A 25,014-nucleotide genomic window follows, 5' to 3' on the forward strand; every position below is an offset into this window, starting at 1 on the left:
GGAGCTGCCATCACTGCCACTACCGACCGGCCCGCCACAACTGGAGCTGCCAGCTCCTTTTTGCTTACTACCTTACCTAACTTACCTAGGTATTTACCCACAACCATCCATCAATCCATCCTTCGCGACAGGTCGCTCTCCGGCCAAATTACAACGAATCACTGCGAGCTTCTTTATGCTTCTTGAGGAGTTGGTCACTGACTGGACTCGTGGCGAGTCATTTACGGCACTATATTTCAATCCTGTTAATTTATCACATCGACTTCTCGCAGCTGGACTTCCGTAGCCCGCTGAGCGCCACCGACACGGCGTTTTCTGTGGCGCGATCATTCTTTGCCCCCCGCCAGGAGCCCGACGTGTTATTTTTCTACTCTTTTGACTCGTGTAACGACGCCGTCCCTGCCTAGCTCGTGCAACGACGATCGACCATTTATAATATCATTCCTGCCGCTTGCCGCTTCAAGCTCAGCGTTTCCAACCCCCTCCCCCCCGCAGCCCGTCATCGCCTGCCACAACCATGAGCTCGAAGCCGAAGAAGCGGTCGCGCGCGACCGTCGAGGACAGGCGGGCCGATTGTCCCTTCGAAGTCACCATAGTACCGACGCCAGTTGCGCGCAATGACAGAGACCCCAAGGCCGCGAAGCGCCGCAAGACTGAAGGTGGAGGTGGTGGCGGCGAGGAGGACAAGAAGCCCTTCTTCCAAATCTCGCCGTTCGAGCCCGTCGGCAAGTTTCGCTCCCGCGAGACCATGGATATTCACTACCATGTAGGCCAACGCAAGAGGTGGACGGACATGACGAAATACATGAGCTTTGTCTGTGAGTTGCCGCCCACCCGTTTTTTGCTTGGGCACAAATGGTCCATCCATCGTGTCTCTGTATGACTTGACGACTGACGCGACCTGACCCCACCTCGCAGTAAACGGCAGCAAATACTTTAGCGACGAATTCATCTTTGTAGCAAACGACGATGCCATCGAACGCCAAAAGTCCGGCAAGATACCCAAGCACCAAGTCGGCCCCGGCGATTTCTGGGTTGCGCGCATCTTGGAAATTAGGGCTTCTGACGAGCACCACGTCTACGCCCGAGTGTTCTGGATGTACTCGCCCGACGAGCTGCCCGCCGCCACCATGTCCGGCAAAAAGACGCCCGCTGGTCGTCAGCCACACCACGGAATGAATGAGCTGATTGCCTCAAATCACAGTACGTACGACTTCGACTTGTCCTGCCGACCAAGGCTAACCGACACCAGTGGACATCATCAACGTCGTAAGCGTTGTCCAGCATGCACGCGTCAACCAGTGGATCGAGTCGGACGAGGAGGAGATACAAGATGCTTTGTATTGGCGGCAGGCATTCGAGTGCCAGACATCGCAGCTTTCGGTAGGTTGCGGACATGCAAACGTTGCGAAGCAGGCCACTAACAGGAGTCCAGTCTATTGATCTTTTAGGCTGCTGCCAGATGCCCGCGAACCCCGATAAAACCCTGGTAGGATGCACGAACGGCGACTGCGGAGAATGGATGCACCTTGAATGCCTGCGCCAAGACGTGCTCAAACGAGTCTATCAACGCCTGGGCACCGACCGACCTCATATCCCTGAACCGCCAGCCATCAAGAAGGAGGAAGAGGACTCGATCAAGAGGGAGTCGCCACAGGCGCCCCTCAGCCCGCCCAAGGGAGACGACGATCAACTACGAGCTACGATTGCCGTTCACGGCGACGCCAACACCGATGCGGCCGTGAAGCAGTCGGACGAGGGCACGCCTAAGCTTCCAGAGCCAACACCCCCAGCAGCGCAGCTTCCATTGCCAGAGATGCCAATTAGAGGTCTAGCCAGGAAAAAGTCAGCCCGAAGTCGCGGGCCCACTTTGAAATCCTGGCTGGACTTGTTTGAAGCCGACCTGCGCATGAGCGATGGGCCCATGGTCTGGGAGGTGAAAGACCTCAGGCAAGGCGTGACTGGCGGAAGCAAGACGTGGACCGAACCTGCGCTCTGTTTACTCTGCGGCCATATCATCGAGTAATAAGGACTGAATATCGAAGTTGAATTCATCATGCTGGTGGAGGGAGGACGGGGTTTGCTCGAAGTGTGCGAGCTTGGTTTCAAATAACATGTGCTTTGTACAGGTACTAGGGATCTCTGTTGAAAAAAAAAAAGACACAGAATGGGATTTAAAAGCGGTTTTATCATTTGGGGAGTGGGCTACTATATCTTTATTTTCTTGGCGTTCGGTGAATATGGAGCTTGTACGAATTGAATACCCTGATGTTGAGGCCTCTATTCATGTTTTCGGAACCTTGTGTCATTCGAGACCTCGTCCTGTCTGGACAATGCGCTTGGCTGCGACGATCCATGCCGTGTCTGGTACGTCACCCTTGGACAGCGCGGGGTTGGCATCGCACCACTCGGGCCCCCACTCCTCGGACAGCTTCCACCCCTCAAACCAACCAAAAAAACAGACCCCAATCCAGACAGTCCATCTACTGCATCCAACCCCTCCCCCCGTCCATTATAGTACAGCGACTGCAACTCGACTACGATGGCGGAAGTCGACCCTTTCGATTCGGCCCTGTAAGAAGAACTTTATTCTATTCTTCATCTTCTTCCCTCGCCTTGCCGTACCCATTGCCCCGTTTCTAACCCCCCCTCCCCTTCCCCTGGCCCTTGTTCCTCGCTTTCTCGATTCCAAAGCTGCCTCCCTCCCCTCTCCGCTCCTCAATACGGCAGCAGAAAACGAAAAAAAAAAAGAAAAAAAAAAGAAGGAGAGACAGAAACGAGAACTAGAACAAGGCAAGCTAACAACTCTCTCGCCCGCCCTCTTTATCAGGGACCTTCTCCGCCGGCTCAACCCCAAGCACACGGCGGAGCACCTCGCCGCCATCATCGCGCTCGCGCCGGACCTGACCGAGGACCTGCTCTCGTCGGTAGACCAGCCGCTGACGACGCGCCGCTGCAAGCAGACGGGCCGCGACTACCTCTTGTGCGACTACAACCGCGACGGCGACAGCTACCGCTCGCCCTGGTCCAACCAGTTTGACCCGCCGCTGGACGAGGCCTCGGCCGGGGGTGACGGTGGTGGAAGCGGCCCTGGCCCCGGTGGTGTCGGCGCGGGCGGGAGCGAGGGCGCGGGCGAGGGCGCCATCCCGAGTGAGAGGGTCCGCAAGATGGAGATCAAGGCCAACGAGGCGTTTGACGTGTACCGTGAGCTGTACTACGAGGGCGGCGTGAGCAGTGTGTATTTCTGGAACCTGGACGACGGCTTTGCCGGCGTGGTCCTGCTCAAGAAGTGTATGTTCCTTTATTCTGTTTCCTTTCGCGCGCGACGTTTAGGCTTTCTTCTGCTTCTACTTCTTCTGCTTCTCTCACTCTGTTGCTAACTACAAACCACCAAAAAACACAGCCTCACCCCCCGGCGGCTCCTCCGATGGGGTCTGGGACTCGGTCCACGTCTTCGAGGCGATTGAGCGCGGCCGCACCACGCACTACAAACTCACGTCGACCGTCATCCTCTCCCTCGCGACCGCCCCCTCGCCGCCGGCCGGGACCGCCGCCCTCGGCGACCTTGACCTCTCGGGCAACATGACGCGTCAGGTCGAGCAGGACCTGCCGGTCGACACGGACGAGAGCCACATTGCCAACGTGGGGCGGCTGGTCGAAGACATGGAGCTCAAGATGCGCAACCTGCTGCAGGAGGTGTACTTTGGCAAGGCCAAAGACGTGGTCGGCGACCTGCGCAGCGTCGGCAGCCTGAGTGACGGCGCGCGGGACCGCGAGACGCACCGCGGCATCATTGGTAGCATGCGCCGGTCATAAAGTTTGAAGTGTAAGAGAGAGAGAGAGAGTGAGTGTGTGTGTGTGCGTGCGTGGGAGACAGGCGAGGGGAGGAAGAAGGGCGCGAGGTCAAAGGGGATCGTAATGCTGAATCAAACAATTCCCCTCCAACAAGAGTCAAAGCAACAGAGAAAAAGCGCCTAGAAATGAGGAAGGAGGGGGGATAGGGAGGAGAATCAATGCGAGATGATCAATCTATTGCAATAGAAATAGAGAAAAGCAGAGGGTGCAAATGACTTGATGAATGCATGCTGGTTTTGTTTCTTTCATGAAGCGTGGCTCACCGGACTAGAGGATGTCAAGTCATCACAATGGAAAGCGCAATCATGGTTGAAGTCGCGAAAGTCAATCATGTGAGTATGGGACACGCCCTTTGTGTGTGTATCATAACACTGTATGTATGTGCGCGCGTGTGTGTGTGGCCGTATTGTTCCATTTTTGCCCATTTTGCCCATTTTGCCCAACTTTATTTTTATCCGTTACAACTTACGACGACAGCAACAAAAGCCGGGTCAAGGGAGCCAGAAAGCCTGGGCAAAACGGAGACCAGAGACGCGGGCGCAAGTCGACGCTGTCTCTCTCCAAGCATGCATAGACAAGGACCATCCCCTGCCCGGCGCCGTTGTATTGTCTTGGAAGCAGGGGCGGGGGTTGTCTCGCTCCGGAGATGGCTTCCTAGCCAGGTCAATCTGTCGCCCCTGCCGAACCTTTTTTTTTTCTTCGGTGACTGGGTTTATTAGCCCGATTTTACTTGATTTTTAGCATCCGAGAACGCCTGACTTGCCACCCGGTAACTGGGTGGCTCCTTGGCAGAGGAACGGTATGTGAATCTTACTTGGTGAGGAAGTCAAGTTGACAGAGCCTGCGATGCTTTGCCGAGAATTCATATCCCGCATATTGGTGCTACGAGACAGAAGAGTTGAATTGCTGATGAGTGATGGCGTGCTTTTGTCATGTACTACCTCCCGGGTTCTATGCGTACTAAGTTGCCGATTTCGTTCAGGCCCTTGCCGCTGGTCTTTATGAGTATCAGTTGCAGCCACCGGGACCTCCCTAGCTCGGTCAACTTTGTCCCGAGTGCTCTACGGAGGAAAGAAGCAAAAGCAAGCTTGACAACGGTAATAGTCATGAAAGAAGACAATGGAAATTGACGTGGCTTCGTGGAGCGGCCACAATGCCGCGCGCGCACGCGATTGTGCAAGACTGAGACCCCCCCCCCAAAAAAAAAACCAAAAGCCGACGTGCTCGGGATCTGGGGGCGGCATCCAGAGCCAGGACCAGGACTACCCGGGTCAATGCCTTGATATTCTCCGGGGCCGACAACGGGCAGAGCACCCAGGCCAGTGCAAATCGACGCCGGGCGTGGGATCGGAGGCACCGTCTTCTGCTGATAAGGGCATAATTGTGAGAGAAAAAGCAGCCACGGCCAAGACCGGTGGCTCCCCGGCGCGTGGCAATAGTGGGCAAATGACTGGACCGACACCGGGCGCCACGGTCCGGTTTGTGGACTTTCGGGTGGTGGGAGAGGCAAATGGTGATGTGCACTTGTGCGCGCGCGGCGTTGTCAAAGGAGACTATTTGCGTTTTTTTTTTTTTTCGCTTTTCTTTTCCCGGCCACTTACTTGTCGGCCGAGGCGAGGTTACTGAGTCAATTTCCGGGCAAGCCACGCCGCGCAGAGAAAATGGTTGTCCTCTGCCAAGATAAGACACGGGTAGAGGAAAGACAGCGACGACCTGTAAAAGAGAGCTGCAACGAACGGTATGCGAGGCAGATCAACAGCCACCATTTGCCGCGATGCACATGTTGACATGGTGCGATACATGTCTCAGACAAGACACTATAGGTGAGGCCCGGAGGCCTGGGCAGAGACAACGTTGTCGCAGCTAAGTAGTTAGTTGGTGACCGTGGCGAGGCTTAGATCGTGACAGGTCCGAATACGAGGGTTGCGCCGAGATTTGTCGTTGGCAAGGGCTGGTACACCATTTATCCAAGACAGACGTAAAGCCAAAAAAAAAAAGAAAAAAAATAATAATAGAGAAAGTTTATGACTGTTTCTTTGACTTTTGTTGTGCAGCGGAAAAGCTCTGCCGCTTTACAGGCATGCGCGCAGCAACCGTGTTTTAGTTTTCTCGCTGTCGGCGAGCGGTATGGCAGGCAGACGACTCCGCCGCGGCGCCAACAATACTTAGGAATCATGCTGCAGCGACAGCGGCATATAGGCATGGTCTTGTGATAGTTGAGCAACTGCTGTCGCAGGTGGTGAAACTATGAGACGGTCCACTATGCAGAAGAGGCGTCTGCGGCTGAGAACTCTTGAATCGAGGTTGATCCGCGGGCTGGCCACATGTGCGTCAGCATCAAACAAGAGGAAGGTGGCCTCATCCGCCACGGGCATCCTTCTAGAACGCCGGATCGAAGGACAAGGTGGGTGTCCTGACGTGGTACCTGCAGCGCCGAGCACTGCCAGCGTCGGGTTGGGCACCGAGCACCGCGGAGCGTCGCCTCCCCAGCAGAGACGGAGAGATGGTGGTATGATGCTGCATGATGGACAAGATACTTCTTTACCAGGCACAAAGCGCGCAATGGACAGCTGCATTTACAGTCCGTGTGATGCTGTCAGCTCTACAGGGAGTGCAGCCAAGGAGGGAGTGCGGAGGTCGAATCAAGAAAGGCATGCGGCCAGGCCAGAGAGTTGAGGGGGACGGAACGACTTCCGTTGGCATAAAGCGGATCCGGAGACAATTGGAGCGATGTTATATCAGTATAAGCGAGTAATGGCATTTCAGTCGTATTGAAAAGATGCGCCAACCGTGATGAAAAGCGCATTTGCAACCGTTGGCGGGAGGCCCTGGGAGGTGTCTTGGTCGGCAAACCAGATGACCAGCAGGTCAGCCATGGCGGGGCCATGATGGGTCAGTGGGAATCAGTCGAGCGGATCATCCAAGGACCATCGAGTGGAGACGGAGCCAGCGACAGACCGTTCTCCACGGGGCTTGAGGAGGCTTGCGGAAGTTGACAACAAGTTTTGAGGAGACGAAGGTTTGTTCGTTGGGGAGTTGAAGAGGAGCGCATCCTTGCAGTGCTGTAGGGCGTCAAGGGAGGGGTTGGGTTGGCTGGTCGGTGTCGGACCTGGCTGAAACCACCGTGCCGCCCAAAGAAGATGCAAAGAGAGAGAGAGAGAGAGAGAGAGAGAGAGAGAGAGAGAGACAGAAGGGAGAGGCACGAAAACGCTCGACATGTATGTCTGACTTGGAAACCAGTAAAAGGTACGCCACACGCGCTGCACCTGCACTCTGCAATGCGAGTCTAGATTGCAGCCGAGTCGACAATTCCGGGCAGGGCTACATATGAGGATGCACAAACGAGATGCAGGTCAAGATACAGAGTACAAGGACAGGGGAGAGGCGTAAGGGGGTGGGGGGGACCCCTAAGATTTCCCGTTAAACAAAAGCGAAGGAGGAAAGGAGAAGGAAAGGAAAGAAGCCGAAAAGTAAAAACTACTAATCCAAGTGGTTGCGTTCCTGTCAGTCAAAGGCAAAGCCACTGGCTCACTCACCGACAAGAGCTGGGTGGAATATAGGTACTGATGGCCAGTCACTAGCATCTTTTTTTTTTTTTTTGTTTTTTACTCTGGTGGGGGCGGTGGTAGGAGGGGCATAACACAAAATTTAAACTTGGGTGTGCCATGTGCATTATTTTTTAAATCATCAAGGTGAAGAAATGATGCCAAAATAAGCTAGAACCCAAGTACTGAGATTGCTTGGAAAAAGAAGAACAGAAAAAAAGAAAAAGAAAAAAAAGAACGATAACAGCCCAGGTCTGGTGACTGGGCCGGCCTATCCACAAGGGCTCAGCGGGTAAAGGCAGCGGCCCGCCCTTGGTAAGCGGAGACTCGAGGTTTAATCTCCTGCTGCTTGCAGAGTTTGTCGTCATAACCAGGCACAGACAAGCCATGGATTGATGGAGGGGGCGGCGGCGCAGAGCGGGAGGGAGTGGGGGACTGCACGACAAACCATGTTGATGGAAAGTCAAGCAACGTGATGAGATGAATCACAATTAAAAAAAAAAAAACATTCAGCAAAGTACCACTTTGGGAACATCGCATGAAGCCTTGAGAAAGCCTCATTCTATTTTTGTCTCGTCTTATTTTTGTTTTATGGCCTCTGGCCAGACCCGGCCCCGTGGCGCGTACCAACTCGTGAGACGAGAGGCGGCGAGCAGAGAGTGGCCCTGGACACCGACTCTTTCGCAGCCTAGGTACCAAAGGGCCTACCTACCTACCTACCTACCTACCCAGGTAGGTAGGTACAAGTGCAGGTGAAGACTTTTTAGGGGCTACTAGCGTCCCTTGTGAGTTTAGAGCTGGCAGGCTACCTAAGTACTGGTATTAGTAGTATGGCCCGTTACAATCCGTTAGTACCTAGATACAAGCCCAACGGCGCACCTTTTCCTGTCACTACCTACCTACCTAGTAATAAGTCGGTCAGCCAGTCAGTTGTCTGTCGGGCCGCTCAAACGGGCCTCTTTGCTCACCAGGCCAGGTAATTGGGTCCCTGGATTAGTACTCACAGGTGCAGACAGGCCAAGCAAGTTATACACGTCGCAGCCTACCTATACTATTGATTTGCCAGTCTCAATGGAGCCGCCATCACCACATTATTACAGCCACCACAACTCGCACACCACAACCGACAGGGATCCCCCTCCCGCTCCCTGTCACACCCCTAAAAGCAAGTACCGCGGCCCGCGACCAAAAGTAAATCGAGAAAATCGACATGCCAGGTGATGGAATGAGTCGCGTACTGTTCTCTCACGTACTGCATCCCTACAACATTTCGACCGCCCTGGCCGTCGTATCTTACCATCTCACTGCGTTGTCGTTGTTGTCGTTGTTGTCGGCGTCCTTCTCCTCCTCCTCGTCGCCGCCGTCGCCGCCGCCGCCGCCGCCGCCTCCATCGCTAACCCGCCTGCCCGCCCGCTGAACCGCACCTGCCGGTTAATAATAAGACGCTCGGCTGCCCCTCCATCCTTCCCTGCCAACCTGCCTCGTCCCTCCCACGCACCACCCATCGTCCTTTGGTGTCTGCCTGCCTACCTACTTACCACTTGACAACCTCGACAACATTTCCGCCTCTTTCTTCTACCTGGTTTCCCTCTCCAACAAACCTCCCCAATCCCATTGCAAAGCACGCGCGCAATTGCATCGGCTTCCCCCTTCCCTTTCTCTGACCACAGACTCGACTGGCTCCGTCTCGTGTGCTACCGCCTCGTTCAACACCGGCCGTCACAAGCGCCAGCCCTTGCTTGCCCCCCAAAAACCTGTTAGTCTGTCCCGCCATGTCCCGACACTTGGATTGTCGCATAAACCGAGGCTTTTGCCCGGTTGCTTGTTGACTGCCGCAGATTTAACGAGATTCATCCCTCATCCCTGTCCTCTTTACCTGCCACATTCTCTAACTAACCAAGCCCGCCCAGAGTAGTCTCGATTCTGAACTCGACCCGATTCGCCATTGCAGCCTGCTCCGCCCCGTTTCCAATCGTGCCCAACTTCCAAAAGGAGTACACACAGCGCCAGAATATTTGGTTTCAGCCCTGGGCACATCGTCTGTTTGCTCCACGCCACCTTTGTCTGCTTCGAAAGGGCGTCTTTCCTCACATTACAACTGCCAGAAAGCGCTCCTCACGACAATCAGAAGCCTCACAGCGCCCCCAGCGACATGGCCGACGCCAAGTCCTCCGTCCTCATCGTGGGCGGCATGGGATATCTCGGCCGATTCCTCGCTCTTCACATCCACAAGAACAACCTGGCGTCCCAAGTGCGCCTCGTCGATAAGGTTTTGCCTCAGCTAGCCTGGCTGGCTCCCGAATTCTCCGATGCGTGCTCCCAGGACAAATTTATGCAAGCAGATGCTAGCAAACCTGGTAAGCTCTGCACCACCGTTGGCCCGAGTGTCAGCTATCTGCCCTCTGTTACCCGTGCCTTGAGTGCTAACCGGAAACTGCGCCGCAGATGGTCTTGCCAGGATCTTTGATCGCCCCGATGGGAGCGAATGGGACTACGTCTTCAACTGCGGCGGCGAAACGAGATACTCGCAAGAGGACGAGGTGTACAAGCTGCGATCGCTCAACCTCTCTGTCGAACTCGGCAAAGAGGCCGCCAAGCGCGGGGTCAAGGCCTTTGTTGAGCTCAGTACTGGCATGGTCTACAAGTCGGACTCGGCGCCGAGCAAGGAGGGTGATAAGCTCAAGCCTTGGAGCAAAATTGCCGTCTACAAGCTGCAGGCTGAGGAGGAGCTGGCCAAGATTGACGGTCTCAATCTCGCCATTGTGCGACTCCCCCACGTCTACGGCCCGTATGCCTCGCAATGGGTCGCCACGGCCCTGTGCATGGCTCGCGTGTACCAGCATCTCGAGGAGGAAATGAAGTGGCTCTGGACAAAGGACCTTCGCACAAACACGGTTCATGTTGTCGATGCCACACGAGCTCTGTGGGATATCGCGACCTGGTTTGACGCTGGCAAGAAGAACTGGGACGATGCCGAGATGGGCAAGGTGCCCACGTTCAACGTGGTGGACAAATCGGCCACGACACAGGGCATCATGGCCGAGATGATTGGCGACATTTTTGAGATTGAGACTGGATTCCAGGGCCAGCTGGTGAGCACATTTGCCCGCATGAATCTGGATAGTGTCGTCGATGATGTCAACGACGAGGTACTCGGACCGTGGGCAGACTTGCTCAGCGATGCCGGTATTACTCGTCCTGGCCCCCTGACGCCATTCATGGAAAAGGAACTTCTTAAGGATACGGACCTGAGCATGGATGGAAGCCGGTTAGACAAGCTGCTGGGATTCACATACGAAAAGCCCAAGATTACCAAGGAGCTGGTGGAGGAGGTGATTGAGAGCTACAAGCGAATGAAGTGGTGGCCTTAGTGGCTGCGAGGCGCATGATGGACACTCAATTTAGCGGCATTGCGTTTACGTACCTGGGACGAATGCTCGAGGGGAGCACGCAGATAATGACGAAGAAGGATGGGCATTTCAAGACTTGTCGTGACTGTTATAGCAGTAGTGTGCCACGAGCATGGCGGCAATGTATTATTAGAAGTTATCACGAGTGGAGCAAGCCATTTAGGAGGGCTTTGCACATGAAACGAGCAATTCAATATGGCGTCGAGTCAAGCAAGTAACGTGCCCGCAGGCAGCTGTGCTCGTGACGGTTTATTGAGGGGTATATATGTTTGGCAAGCATCTTGTGGCGGTCATCAGCCGAGACCAGCCAGGGGTACCTGCAGCGGTGCAAGGATGCATGGTGCAAAGACAGACGCAAGGAGCAGGCAAGCATGACGCAAGGAGCATGCAGCTGCGATAGTGGTGTCAGCATGGCAACGACGGATCAGCCAAAGTCGTGAGAAGTCGCCAAGCAGCTTATAGAATATATGTACTCAGTAGGGGAGGCAACAATGTTGAGAGATTGACTGTCAATGGGCGAGCCAAAAGAGTGGGTGTGAGGCGGATAGTATCCGTACAGGTCAATGCTATCAATTTTATTTATCGAGATCCGGGGATAGTCGAGTCATGGTAGAATCCAGACGAGACACGTTGTATACGGCTTTGTCCGGGTCTGACTGCAGGATGCCAGACTTGCATCGACCATACGAGAGAGCTGGGCCGTCTTTGACGACCCCCCGGGAAAGAGGGGGGGGGGGGGGGGGGGGTGATATGGAAGCAGAGGGAGGGGATTGTGGTTCCCAGTACCAGTTGTTCCCAACGGAGACGGGAATCCGGCGTAGGGATCCTCGGAAGCAACTCGGTAAACTTGGCTGAAAGTGCGTAAAGGGGGTATCTCGAGGTTATGCAGACTTTCTCGTCATTCGATCCCCTCCCCCCTTTTTTTTAAAAAAAAAAAAAACTTTATGTGGCAGGGTTGGGGGCAGAAGATGCTGCATGGCCCAGGGTAGGTACTGTGCCTCTATAGAAAAGACGAAGCCGAGGCCCAGTCTCCAGCGTCCGTGGCGGGCGACGGCACTCGAAAGTTACCCCTCACAGCGGTCTCCGGCGGGTTAGCGTCGGGGGGGGGGGGGGGGGGGGTTAGGGGGGGGGGAGGAAGAGAGGAGAGGAGGAGGAGGACGGACTAGTGTCGCGCTGATGAGGCTGGAGAGTTGTTAGTTGGGTATATGCGTCGACTAGCTACTACCAAGGTCGATGAACCAGAGGTAAAAGATTAGATGATTCCTTCTGTTTGTTGTTGTTTTGTTTTCTCCCTCTCTCTCCTTTTTTTTTTTCTTTTTTCGCTTCGCAAAGTCGAGACTTGCCTTTGATCTTCTGTCACAACCTCAAGACCACGCTAATCGCTCATTTCGTCCTCGATTGAGTACTTGGGTATTAGTTATATACAAAGGTCTTTTCTTGGCCTTAGCTGACGCCCTCATCAAGTCAACGCCCCCCCCCCCCCCTCCTCCTCCCCTAGTTTTACCCCGCCATACAGCTGCTTCCTAGCTTCAGCTAACATCACCCATCATCATCTTCCTCCTCCTCCTCCTCCTCCTTTTCTTCTTCTTTTTTCTTTCTCCTTCTTCTGCTTCTTCTCCTTCTTCTTTATCATTTGAAATACAAGTTTCGCACAATTTAGTCGCAATCATGGCCGCACCTCCTGAGAAGACGACCAAGAACCTCACTGGCAAGTGGAATGTGGTATGTCGTGCACCCAGAGAAACTCACACACACCCACACCCACACATATCATCTCCCCCCTCTTCCTTTCTACACCTTGTCCTACGCTTCAGGAACAAGTAACACGGTCGTCATTTTTATTCTGCTTCTCCTTCTTCTTCTTCTTCTTCTTCTTCTTCTTCTTCTTCTTCTTCTTCTTCTTCTTCTGTCGGGTAGTCTCTCTACTTTTTTTTTTTTTTTACTAACACAAAACTCGTCCCTCCCCCGTCTCGCGCAACCAGAACTACACCTACTCCGACTCGAGCGAGCCAGGCCTCATCATCCAGGGCATCAGCTACCTGGTGCGTAAGGGCATCCTGGCGGCGACGCTGACGCTCGAGACGAACCAGTACGAGGCGGCGCCGAACCCGCCCAACGAGGCGGAGCCGCCGTGCTGGCACATTGACATTGTGCAGTCGGCGTCGGGCATGAGCACCGAGGAGCGCCGCTGCCTCGATGACACGTACCGCCAGCACTCGGACTGGCTGTTCGGCAACGTCCGCGGCCGCTCCACCTGGGTAGGGCCCGAGGACATTGACGACGAGTACCTCGCCCGCGGCTGGCTCGTCGAGGGCGAGGCCGGCGCCAAGAACCTCATCCTGTCGCACGTCGAGAGCGACGACTACGGCTGGGTCGCCGACCAGATCTGGGGTTTCCAGGAGGTCGATGGCCAGAGGCGCCACTGCCGCAACTTTGTCGTGGCAAAGGACGGCCAGCGCGCCGAGTTTCGCTTCGTGTACGACTATGAGGAGTGAAAGAGGGTAGGGGTGGGGGAGAAGAAGAGAGGGAACAAGACCAAGGACGGGCAAAGCTTTTTGCATCCCGGGTGTTGATGAGCTTGGGCAGGCCCGAAGTGAGGAAACGATGTGCTCTAGAATGGGGGGAAAAAGAGGTTGGCAGGGTCGAGACAATGCACGGCTCCATGTACCTATGTGCGTTTCGAAAAGGTAGCGACTCGATGCGGCCATCATGATTTTCTGGTGGTCCTTTTTCTTTTATTCTCGCTATATACAGTCTTGCAGTGCAGCATTCTTGCAGTGTAGCATATCCTACAGTGTAGCATTCCTATGGTGCAGCCTTTTCTTTGATCATTCTTCTTATCCGTGATTGATGATTGCCCTTCTGTCTTTTGGTGAGGTGAATGTTCTCGACCAGAGTAACTTTTTTTTTTTTGTAAATGACGTATTTTCCCTCAAACCAAACGATTCACGCAGGCCGTCTCTTGACAAACTCCTCCAAGTCCTGCACCGTCGCGACGCCCAGGACGAAGCGGCGATTCTCGTCCGTGACGACGGCAAACTCTTGCGCCCATTCGCTTCCGGTGCCGGTGCCGGTGCCGGTGCCGCCGTCGCCTCGAAAAAACGCCTCGAGCTCCTCCAGAGGCGTCTGCATGGTGATGACGCGATAGGTGCGGCCGCGGCGCTGGAAGCGCGTCATGGCCGTCTCGAGTCGGTCCTGGGGCCCGACGCGGCCGGCGTCGAGCTGCGCCTGCAGGTGCGGCATGGCGATGTAGCCGAGCAGGGCGCGCGTCGCGCCGTCGACGACGGTCAGGTGCGTGTAGTCGCGCTCAAAGGCCGAGAGGAGCGCGTCCGAGACGCTGTCGGCCGGGGTGAGGGACAGCGCGGCGGGGGGGTCGAGGTCTTGGACGGTGGCCTACCGAGGGAGGGGAGGGTGGAAATGACCATGTTAGTTACGGTGACTGTGACTGTGACTGCTTCCTTTTTTTCATTCTTTCTTTTTTCTGGCATTCTTCTTTGCCTTTGTATTCATTTCTGAGCGTAAAAGAAAAGGGAGGACGAGAGGGGGATTGGCAGTGGATAGGGTAAGAAGAGAGTGGTTGTTCCGTCTTGTTCGTCTCCTTGTTCGTCAACGTACCCCGCGGTAACGCGCCGCCCACTGCGACGACGACTTTCTGGACGGTTGTGAGGCCATCGGGTGGCAAATGGATATGTGGCGAGCAAAAAAAGAAAGACGCCCCCGACAGAACTGTGCCTGGGAGGAGGAGGAAGGGCGTGTGGGAAGGGCAGCTCTTTCAGAAAGCTCAGGGTTGGTGAGTGGAATATTGGCAGCGTTGCAAAATCCATCATGGTTGCTGCTTGAATTTTGACATTGGGGGGGTGGGGCCGGCAGCTGCAGCGCGCCTGCGAGTACGGGATTGGTGACGGTCATTGGGGTTTGCAGCCAAGAAGATTTTTTTTTTCACTTTGATTTTCTCTTTCCCTTGTGATCTACTTGATTATAAGAGGCCCAAAATTTTTGGAGTCTTCTTTTCGACTACAATTTGGTGGCATTGTCCCAGTCGGGAGCATGTGACTAGATGGACGGCGTGTCTATTCAGTGCGAGAATAAAACAAAACAATCATGGTTGGATTGGCTGGAAAAAATAGTTTTTGCATTGACTTGACTATATACATGGTGCAGGATATGCTTGGTAAAAAACAAAAAAGAATTGAAAAATGAAATAAAGCAAAATTGAATAAACAAAAACCTTCGCCAGTTTGCCTCATATACAAGACCTCCTCGTCATCCTACTCCTAGTCTCCTGCCATAACCCAAGCAAGATCCACAGTGCTCTCAGCCGCCTCGTCAAACGCAGCCTCGCGCAAAAGACACAGCACGGGCGGCCGAGCAAAGGAATCGAGGTAAACGAAGCTTGGTCGTCGCCGTCCATGAGTCACAGTCCAGCTCAGGCACACACACACACACACACATACGCTCTTTACCAATCGACACTTTTTCTCACAAGTATGTAGTTAGTTTTCTAGAGAAAAAAACAAAACCCGCCCCGGGCGGCGCGCCGAGGTTTCCCTTCTCTCTCTCTCCCTCGGCGACGGTCGGAGGCCCATCCGGGGCTGTCCGGCGCGCGCGCCCCACAGGAGCTCCGTTGTAATCTTTGGGAATGGCCTCGTGAAGCTGTCAGACGCCTATACTCTGGGGGGGGGGGGTGGAGGGGTTCCGACCAGATACGAGCGGTCTAGTAGCAATCGTCCTGTTTTTCTTTTCTTGTGTCGGGTTTTGAGCTGGTAGAGACGCAAGATCAAGTTGCATTTTCAAGGCCCAAAGTTACCAACCGGGCCTTGATGGGGGTTGTCCATTTTCCCGTCAAGGAAGCAACGAAAACAGATACACACCGCCTGAGAATAGCAGGAATGGCAGGGCTGGACATTTGAGAATTCACTTAAAAAAAAACCACGCTGCAAGAGAATAGCAAAAATATCCACCATGGTAAGCCGTCCTGCGCCTAGGCCAACCAGTCATTGATGTCACAAATGTCAGGCATACAATGAGGGCCGTCCGTAGCCTTAACTCCGGGACGCCGGCGGCGCCTGACCTTGCAGGATGTGGCAGCCAAAGCCATGTATGTATGCAGCCTCTTTTTGTTCTTCCCCGTAATCCCCTTTGAATCATTTCCATTCTATACGTTGTCTTGTCCAACTTTCCATCTTCTTTCATGCCCATTTGCTTTCGCCGACCATTGAAGCGCCTCAATTTGACACCCATATCGCCAAGACACCCCCCTCCCCCAAGCCATCCATCCAACCCTTCAAACCATCGCGACAACCAATATTTTGGCCTCAGGTCCGGCACGACGCAACAGGCAAGACAGCTCCCCCCCCTCTCTCCCTCCTCGATGCTCTCCTTCTCCACAAATCACCTCCGGCTCGTACCTGTTTCGCACCCTACCTCTCTCATCGCCGGAGGTATTTATTGATTTCACCTCCTGATCCTCCTCATCATCATCGTCCTTCCTACTTGTTTTTTCTTCTATATATAGCCTAACTATTTACCAGTTACTTCAATTCCCCCTCCTCTCCCTCCTCCCATCCCTTCCAGGTATCGGGCCTCAAGTCACCACTCACTACTCTTTTTTTGTCTTCTTCGTTGCTATACAACAATTTTCCATTCTGCTGTCCGAGAAAAATAACAGAAACACAAACACACACATACACACACAATGGTGTCATACCACCCTTCCCTCGATGCTGTCCACTCCGCCGGCGCCGCCGCCGTGTACACGCCGCCGACGCCGTACCAAGCCCGGCCGGAGCTGTACGGCGCCGCCTTTTCCGTCGTCGACGACGCCAAGGACAAGGCGAAACAGTTGAGCGCCCAAGCGCAAAGGGAGTTTGACAAGGCTGCCGTCAAGGCCAAACCCAGCACTGGCAAGATGGAGCTTTACTCGGGCTCGTACTATGCTGCCTGCACCTTTGGCGGTCTCCTCGCTTGTGTATGTGCATACGTCTTCTACAATTACCCTTCTCTCTTCTCCTTCCTCTACGACTTCATCCTCCTCCTCCTCCTCCTCTTCTTAAAAAAAACCCCCCAACGACTAACATATTGTTACACCTCCCTCCCCCCTCATCAGGGCCTCACTCACGCCGCCGTCACGCCGCTCGATCTCGTCAAGACGCGCCGCCAGGTCGATGCCAAGCTGTACACGAGCAACACGCAGGCGTGGCGCGCCATCTACCGCGCCGAGGGCGTCCGCGGCATCTTCACCGGCTGGTCGCCGACGCTGCTGGGCTACTCGGCTCAGGGCGCCTTCAAGTACGGCTGGTACGAGTACTTCAAGAAGACCTACGCCGACCTCGCGGGCGCCGACGCCGCCGCCCGGCACAAGACGGGCCTCTACCTCGCCGTGTCGGCCTCGGCCGAGTTCCTCGCCGACATCGCCCTCTGCCCCTGGGAGGCCGTCAAGGTGCGTGCCCAGGGCACCATCCCCAACCCGTACGCCGGCGGCGCCCTCGACGGCGTCCGCCAGATCCTCGCCAAGGAGGGCGCCGCTGGCCTCTACAAGGGCATCTACCCGCTCTGGGGCCGCCAGATCCCCTACACCATGATGAAATTTGCCTCGTTCGAGACCATTGTCGAGATGATGTACGCCCGCCTGCCCGGCGCAAAGGCCGACTACTCCAAGGCCGCCCAGACCGCTGTCTCCTTCTCCGCCGGCTACCTCGCCGGCATCCTCTGCGCCGTCGTCTCCCATCCGGCCGACGTCATGGTCAGCAAGCTCAACGCCGCCCGCGCCCCCGGCGAGCCCTTTGGCGCCGCCGTCGGACGCATCTACAAGGACATTGGTTTTGGTGGTCTCTGGAACGGCCTTCCCGTCCGAATCGTCATGATTGGCACCTTGACGGGTCTGCAGTGGATGATTTATGTAAGTTTCTTTTCTTTTCTTTTGTTTTTCCTCTTGTTGGTGTCTGCGCGTCTGGTGTGTGCCATATGTATACTAACACGCGGGGACACAGGATTACTTCAAAATCTTCATGGGCTTCCCTACCACAGGCGGTGCAGCTCCACCCACCGAGCAGAACGAGTAGGCAATATGATTTGTTTCTATTACCTTTTGTACTTGTTAGTCCTAAATTGCTGTCTGGAATACTACCATGGAAGCTTTGTATTGTAGAAGCATAACCGGGTTTTGTGCCGTGACCTCGTTTGACTCACGGATAAGCAGTGTCGTACTAGTCGGTCCCTGTGCAGTCGGAATACCCTGACTCGAGGTAGAACCTGCTGACAACATCGAGCGTGCTGTTAGATGGCTTTCTCAAAATCACCGGATTTGCTGCAGTCTCTATTCTTGATCGTCACATACAAGTATGTAGCATTCTACATGTACCAAGATTTAAAAAACAGGCTTTGTGCCTTGACCTCATGAGCTGACAGGAGTCAAACGGTTGTAAAGAATGCGTCATGCGCAGTCCCCTTCAACTCTTTTTTGAATTGTATCGCCGTGTAGATCAAGGTCGTTTTTTTGTGTAACTTAGAAACTCCTCGTCTGGAGCTTTCACGCCACAACCGAGCCGAGCTACATGAGCCCACTTGATTGATCGCCTACGGCCCAGTTGGCCCGAAAACACTCAACTTTACCGGCGGTGTTTAAAGGTGTCCGGGTGCGAGAGGCCAAAGACTCGTTTGGCAGCATGACAGTCATTCCCGTGACAGGGCAGGTGGGCATGATATGACTCGCATAGTATTGGATGAGATGGACCAGAAATTTGGGCAGCTGTCGAACTGCGGGCGCTGATTGTCGAGACATGGTATTGATAGTCCGACTGATGAGCCGCCGTCAAACATCGTAAGGAGCTGGCCGACGTACAAGTTGAAGTGTCTCATGCTTTGCTTGTACCATGGTGATGCGCAAGTTCGGTACTATGAGTCTGCATGACCATCATATGCTGTTGAAATGGAGAACCAGAAAGGTTGCTATTGGAGGCAGCAACAACGAAGAGGCCAGTCTCGGTTGTCATACACGGCTGAGAGCGGACATGAATGAACTGCTAATCCGCGTCTCGTGTTACAAGCCACAAATATCGAGACGTTGGACGACTGCCGTCGCATGCGATACTTGGACGCGTCAAAAATATGAGCATTTTTATTGCGAAACTCTTGGAGCAGCGTGGTTCCTTAGGGTCAACCAGCAGCAGGTAGCGTTTTCATTATACCACCAGTAACAATTGCACCAGGCGTATGGCAACGATCCGGAGGGCATTGGTAGTCGATAGTTTGCTGTGACTGGCGGTCACCGAAACTTGGCAGCTAGCTCGAGTGGCCAGTTTCTTGGGAGACAATCCACCACCGACGTCGATGGCTTCTAGCGGGCAGGAGGACGGGCCGAATCAGTCACGGTAGGGCATTTGGGCCGACACACTGGTGGGGGTGATTTGGCCACTCTTATGAAGCAGCATAATCGAGGGTTGCCTCTGGCGCACTACTCAGTATGACCAGCCAGATAAGAACAGCAAGTAGTTGCCAACTTGCCATGAACGATTTAACAGCAAGCCTGGCAGGGAATAACTAGCGGCAGGGTGAACGTTGGTCGCATGGCACCACCCCACAGCTGTTTGGCGTACGCTATCGAGTCGCGTGGAGTTTTCGGGATGGGTCCCTCGCAGCTGCCTATTTTGACGAGGAACGAGAACATGGGAGCTTTTTATCTAGGGGATGCCAGTGGCTTCAATGCAAGAGCGAAGTCAGTCTACGCAGCCACAGGGTGGGTGAAGCATGGACGTGGCCCGTGAAGTGGGCGCTGTCCCACGTTGCCGGCGGCTTATGGCGTGGCGAACATGGCGGAGAAGCAGAGCGTCGAGCGGCAGGAAGGCCAGAAAGGAAATGTGTCAAAGAGCGTTCCGAGCCGAGCTGTTTTGCCTGGTATCGTAGTCGTTGGAAAGGCGGGGGAGAGGCACTTTGAACCAGGTCTGCAAGCGCGGTTGCGACGCTAGCTAGCGAATGGTGGTAGGTGGCGCGGTGTATGCAGGATATGGGAGAGCAGCAGAGTGGCAAACGAGACTATGTGGTCTTTTGGCCCTTTGGATTGATTTACTTATTTTTTATTGTTGCCCTTGTACTGGTCGCTGCACCGCGAGGGGGGGCACTTTCATGACGATTTTGTGGTCGTTTGGTGACGAACAGGACTGACTATCTGCTTGATGCACCAAGCCAGTATACATACAGGCAGAGAGGGACTTCGTCATATCACATAGCGGTAAGTAGTATCCGGGACAGGGGCGCCGCGGGAACGCTGGCAGTGTGGTATCGCAGGACGGGCTGGGCTAGCGGGCGGCGGTCACGACTGGATGGTTGGATATGGCTGGATGGTCGGATGGTTGGATGATTGGGGCTGAATCGGGTGTGTGCGGTGATGTGGGTGGTGGTTGATGGGCGGAGCGCAGGGGCTGATGAGTGGATGGATGGACGGATGGATTGATGATGTGTTTGACGGGACGAAGTGGTGGTGTGAGAGTTACTATTATTACTGGCAAGTAGGCAAGACGGGTTGACGGGTTGACGGGGTAGGTACCTGTTTCCTGGGCCCCAAGGAAACAGACAAGTACTTACCGCGCGCCGGGGTCCCGGAGCACATGAGGTAATTCTTAGTGCCCCGCAGAAGGCTGGCAACCCTGAGTACTTGTTTGGTTAGTTGGTAAGTCCCGGTTCAGAAACCTAAGTGCTTTTGGGCCATTTAGTATTGGTGCCAGCTGGTCAGCTGGCAATACTAAATACTAAGCAATTGCAGTGTGCCTTGGGTAGGCTGGTAGATTGCTAGGTACTAAGTAAGGTAGGTGGATGAGGTAGAGGGATGAGGTAGGTGGATGAGGTAGGTATGTATACCAGTAAGTGGCAGTGGTGTTGTGCTGGATTGCAACGTGACGGCAGACCACCTTGATTAGCAGCCGGCATGATGGTGGCATTATGCATACCAAAAAGCGACGAAACAAAAAGAGAGCCATGTAATTTGTGTAGGTTATATTACCAGAATGCTATTTGATGTTATTCTTAGCAGGTATACATACTGCATGGCCGCGTGGCTTGTGTTTCGGGCGACACAATACTTGGTGCGTTGGTACCTACATTCCGACGTCTACCTAGCCCGGATGACAAAACAGGCCGTGGGAGCACAAGATCGAGTGTACGTTTTATCAACGCAAAATATAAGCTCCAAAAGTCCGTTTTGAAAACATATACTGGTATAATCCTATAAAACAAGATGGGGATCATTACCATATTTACTACAAATTTATCATATCAAAGCAAGATCTCGTATTGTAGCTATTTGGGGCTGTATGCTGAATAAGTATTTCCGGCGGTCTGTTTTGTCACCCACCTGCCAGCCTACCTGACTTGGAGGTACCAACGCAATCTTCCCCACTGAATGCCCCGTGGCTCCCCTGTCAAAGTTTTTCCGAGTCCCTGCAAAAGTCCCCCAGAAACCCCCAAGAACGCCTCCCCTGCGCCCCTCCCCGGCCCCTCCCTACGCCATACTCAGTACCTAGGTACTAGGCTACTACCAACTACTCGACGGAGTGCCTAGGTACTGATACTAATCCGTACAATTAGCACGCCAAACAAACCCCAAAAACGGCCCTAGTAGCCCCGTCCAATAGTTCTCCTTCAGCACTCGCGCAGCGCCCGCAGCGCCCGCAGCCTGCCTGTCAACCCGTCTCTCGTTGGTCTTTTGCCGCGATGCCTCGTAATCGTCAGCTGTCATGCTCTCTCTCTCTGCCTTTTTCTTGATCTTTTTTTCTATTGTGCGAATAGCTTCTCCGCCTTCTCTTCTCCTTCTTATTCTTCTTCTTCTTCCGCTTTTCCTCTCCCCCGGCTTTTTTTCTTGTCTTCTCCTCACCATCCCGCCCCTTCGCCTTGGCAAATTCAGGCACACCCCGGCCCGCTGTACCAGCACCCCAACTAATCCAAGCCACAGCCACTCGCCAAACAGTGCTTGACTTGGTCTGCTCTCCCCTGGCCCCTCGCTGCCTCCTCGTCTCCCTCTCAGAGGCCTTCCGTAGCCTGTCCCCTGTTATTAAGCAGTACTGGCGCTCTCTCTCTGTTTCTTGCTCTTTTCCCCTTCTCTCGAACGCCCCCCCCCCCCCCCCCCCCCTCCCCAAACCAGCTCAGCCCAGTCCAGCCCCAGCCCAGGATCCAGCTCGCCTCCGCATTAGTGAGTTGCCAACTCCGCTCACCACCCACCACACACCCACCACACACACACACACAGAGCGCATACTCACATACGCACTGCCAACGACCTAACCTACCCTTCTCCCCATCGTCCGCTGACCACCCCAACAACATCTTGACCACTCCTCCAACCGTCCGCCTTCTCGCTTCTCCTTCTTCACGCCACATCCATGCCCTCGCTCTCCTTTCGACCAAGCCTACGAATGCCTCTCTCTCGATTCTCCTAGCAATTGCCCATCTCCTAGAGCCGCCCCCCCGCGCGCTGCCTGTTCCCCGTCAGCCTCGCCTGGCCTCGCCCCAGCTGAGGTCTCTCGCTCACCCACCACCAACCACCAACCACCGACTCCCTCAGTACTGCTTGCGACGCAAACACCACGCCTCCGCCCCAGACTCGCCTTCTGCATACCTACTTCCCCCCGACGCTGTGCGCCCTCGCGCTCGCTTGCCGTCATGCCTAGCCTCTTCAATAAAATCAAGGGCTCCGGCACGGTATGTCTACTCGCTCCCCAATCTGCCAATGCGCCAGCCCGCCCCTCAGTTGCCCCAATCCCGCATTGCGCTTGGGCCGGTCGAAGCGTCACCATCATCACTTCCGCCAAATGCTGACGAAAACGTACCCTCTAGCCCTCTGCCACACCCGCCGCCAAGGACCTACCTCCCAGGAAGAATGATATCACTACAGAAGTTACGCCGCTGGAGAAGATGCTCCAAAATGCCGGCGCCCTCACTCAGGACGGCCGTGACAGGTTTCTAGGATTCGAAAACGTCAGTACATCTCCATCCGAGACACCACATTGCCCCCCTCCCCCAAACTCTCCAACTAACGAGTTCATCTCTGTCGCCGCAGTTTGGAAATACTTGGTAATTACGACCGCTTCACTACCACAAACTACACTGTTAACTCTGTCCAGCTACTGCAACTCCATTGTCCAAGCTCTCTTCCACTCTGACCAGTTCCGCGAAGGCGTCCTCAACTACCCTTCTCTATCTTCTATCGACACTCCTAATCAATCCCCGTATAAGCCCAATGTCACCATTCGACCGCCCGTCACACCTGCTACGCCTGTCGCGCCGCAAAAGCAGCCCAAGTTGTCCACGTCGCAGGTCCTCAAGCAACGCCAGGCCATCAATTCCGGCCAGCCACTACCCGGCCAGCAGCCCGTCAAGCCAGAGGATAAGCCCGACACGCCCGAATACAAGAAGAAGCAGGCCATGCTCAAGGGCCCCATTCTCGAGCTCGCCCAGGAGAACCATGTGCCCTTTGGCATGGACGAATGTACATTTACCGGGCTCAAGGACATCTTCATGGCAGTTACCCAGAGCAACTCCAGAACCGGCGTCTTGAGCCCCCAACGCTTCTTGGAAATTTTCAAGCGTGACAATGAAATGTTCCAGAGCTCCAATCACCAGGACGCCCACGAATTCTTGCGCCTCGTCCTCACAGACGTCATTGCCAGCGTCGACACTCATGCCAAGCATATCCAGGATCAGATAGATACAGGTGCTACCACAAATGGTGCATCCGAATCTCTGCACAACGGGCTCTCTGTGGGACTTGGATCTGGCTCACCGTACAACTCGCCAGGCACCGGCTGGGTGCACGACGTTTTCGAGGGCGTTGTGACGTCAGAAACGAAATGTCTCACTTGCGAGACGGCATCACAACGAGATCAGACCTTTTTGGACCTGTCCATTGCCCTGGATGAGCACACTTCTGTCACGTCATGCCTGCGCAAATTTTCTGCCGAAGAAATGCTGTGCGAGAGGGACAAGTTTCAGTGTGACCATTGCGGTGGCCTGCAAGAGGCCGAAAAGCGCATGAAGGTAAAAAAGCTGCCCAAAGTTCTCACCCTTCACTTGAATCGTTTTAAATACACAGAAGACTACAGCCGTGTCCAGAAGCTGTTCCACAGAGTTGTTTACCCTTACCATCTCCGTATGTTCCATACCGCCGACGAGGCGGAAGACCCAGATCGCCTCTACGAACTCTATGCCGTTGTTGTTCACATTGGTGGCAACGGCTACCACGGACACTATGTCTCCATCATCAAGACCAGAGACCGCGGCTGGCTCCTTTTCGACGATGAAATGGTAGAGCCCGTGGACAAGCATTTTGTCCGCAATTTCTTCGGTGACAGGCCCGGGATGGCCACAGCCTACCTTTTGTTCTACCAAGAAACAACATTTGAGAAGGTACGTGCCGAGCAAGAGGCTGAGGGCAGAGAAGAAGTTCGACTTGCCACAGAAGCTGCCAACATTGCACACGAGGAAAGCGACAAGGCCGACGAAACACCTTTATCGCGGCAAAAGACGCAACCAACCCCCGTCATACCCGACCAGGACCAACTGTCCAACTTGGCCCACGCCAAGACAGCACCAGACCTGACGCCGCAGTCGCCCATATCAAACCAGGGCCCTGTCCATCCAACACCAGCTGTCCCACCAACACTATCGTCAGCCAAGTCAAAGGACGAGCTAAAGAGAGAGAAGAAGGAGCGTGACGCTGCGGAAAAGGCCGCTCGCCAGCAAGAAAAAGAAGAGCTCAAGGCCAAAGATAAGGAAATGAGGGAGTACGAGCGAAAGCGTCGTGATCAGGCCATTACCATGATCCAGGCTCGAAGGCAGGAGCAAGATCAGCTGGAAAAGGTGCTGCAGGCTAGCAAAAAGTCGGCCGCCAAAGAGGACGACGCAAGGAAAAAGGAGGAGGGTAATGGCGGCGCTTTCGGCTTCCTCGACCGTTCGAAGCGCGGCAGCAAATCGGGCACTCGCAAAGCTTTTGGCCTGTTCAGTAAGGATCGAAACAGCGAAGACGCTGCTAGCGAAACGATAGTCAACGGCGACGCGCCTGAAAAGGAAAAAGAAAAGACGAAAAGTCGTCTGAGCATGGGCCTGGGCCGCAAGAAGAGCACCAATCTTTTATCATAGCGTCGGAGTATTGAGCTTGCAAATTTCGACGGGAGCGAACCACACATCACGCTAGGGGATGTTTTGTATATTTCGGATGC

General features: G+C 54.5%; 7 protein-coding genes across 7 annotated transcripts; 6 read left to right on the forward strand and 1 right to left on the reverse strand.

Annotated features, from left to right (window-relative positions):
* Window positions 1-517: 517 nt before the first annotated feature.
* On the forward strand, window positions 518-2,026 carry V2A60_001018 (uncharacterized protein; the record flags this gene model as incomplete). Its single annotated transcript, XM_083252384.1, has 4 exons — window positions 518-818; window positions 919-1,203; window positions 1,253-1,383; window positions 1,436-2,026. 4 exons carry the CDS (start codon window positions 518-520, stop codon window positions 2,024-2,026), a joined length of 1,308 nt encoding a protein of 435 aa, XP_083108510.1.
* Window positions 2,027-2,542: 516 nt separating this feature from the next.
* V2A60_001019 (F-actin-capping protein subunit beta) lies at window positions 2,543-3,816 on the forward strand (the record flags this gene model as incomplete). Its single annotated transcript, XM_083252385.1, has 3 exons — window positions 2,543-2,574; window positions 2,831-3,291; window positions 3,404-3,816. 3 exons carry the CDS (start codon window positions 2,543-2,545, stop codon window positions 3,814-3,816), a joined length of 906 nt encoding a protein of 301 aa, XP_083108511.1.
* Window positions 3,817-9,552: 5,736 nt separating this feature from the next.
* On the forward strand, window positions 9,553-10,771 carry V2A60_001020 (NAD-dependent epimerase/dehydratase family protein; the record flags this gene model as incomplete). The annotated part of the gene is made up of 2 exons (XM_083252386.1): window positions 9,553-9,757; window positions 9,846-10,771. The coding sequence occupies 2 exons, from the start codon at window positions 9,553-9,555 to the stop codon at window positions 10,769-10,771; spliced, it is 1,131 nt and encodes a 376-aa protein (XP_083108512.1).
* A 1,707-nt stretch (window positions 10,772-12,478) lies between these two features.
* On the forward strand, window positions 12,479-13,305 carry V2A60_001021 (uncharacterized protein; the record flags this gene model as incomplete). The annotated part of the gene is made up of 2 exons (XM_083252387.1): window positions 12,479-12,532; window positions 12,793-13,305. The coding sequence occupies 2 exons, from the start codon at window positions 12,479-12,481 to the stop codon at window positions 13,303-13,305; spliced, it is 567 nt and encodes a 188-aa protein (XP_083108513.1).
* Window positions 13,306-13,756: 451 nt separating this feature from the next.
* V2A60_001022 (uncharacterized protein) lies at window positions 13,757-14,482 on the reverse strand (the record flags this gene model as incomplete). Its single annotated transcript, XM_083252388.1, has 2 exons — window positions 13,757-14,203; window positions 14,426-14,482. 2 exons carry the CDS (start codon window positions 14,480-14,482, stop codon window positions 13,757-13,759), a joined length of 504 nt encoding a protein of 167 aa, XP_083108514.1.
* A 2,023-nt stretch (window positions 14,483-16,505) lies between these two features.
* Window positions 16,506-17,871, forward strand: V2A60_001023 (Cu/Pi carrier; the record flags this gene model as incomplete). The annotated part of the gene is made up of 3 exons (XM_083252389.1): window positions 16,506-16,778; window positions 16,917-17,708; window positions 17,800-17,871. The coding sequence occupies 3 exons, from the start codon at window positions 16,506-16,508 to the stop codon at window positions 17,869-17,871; spliced, it is 1,137 nt and encodes a 378-aa protein (XP_083108515.1).
* Window positions 17,872-22,459: 4,588 nt separating this feature from the next.
* On the forward strand, window positions 22,460-24,934 carry V2A60_001024 (ubiquitin carboxyl-terminal hydrolase family protein; the record flags this gene model as incomplete). The annotated part of the gene is made up of 3 exons (XM_083252390.1): window positions 22,460-22,498; window positions 22,634-22,778; window positions 22,857-24,934. The coding sequence occupies 3 exons, from the start codon at window positions 22,460-22,462 to the stop codon at window positions 24,932-24,934; spliced, it is 2,262 nt and encodes a 753-aa protein (XP_083108516.1).
* Window positions 24,935-25,014: the final 80 nt, after the last annotated feature.

The sequence above is a fragment of the Cordyceps javanica genome, chromosome 1 (assembly GCF_051103115.1).
Source record: "Cordyceps javanica chromosome 1, complete sequence".
NCBI lineage: Eukaryota > Fungi > Ascomycota > Sordariomycetes > Hypocreales > Cordycipitaceae > Cordyceps > Cordyceps javanica.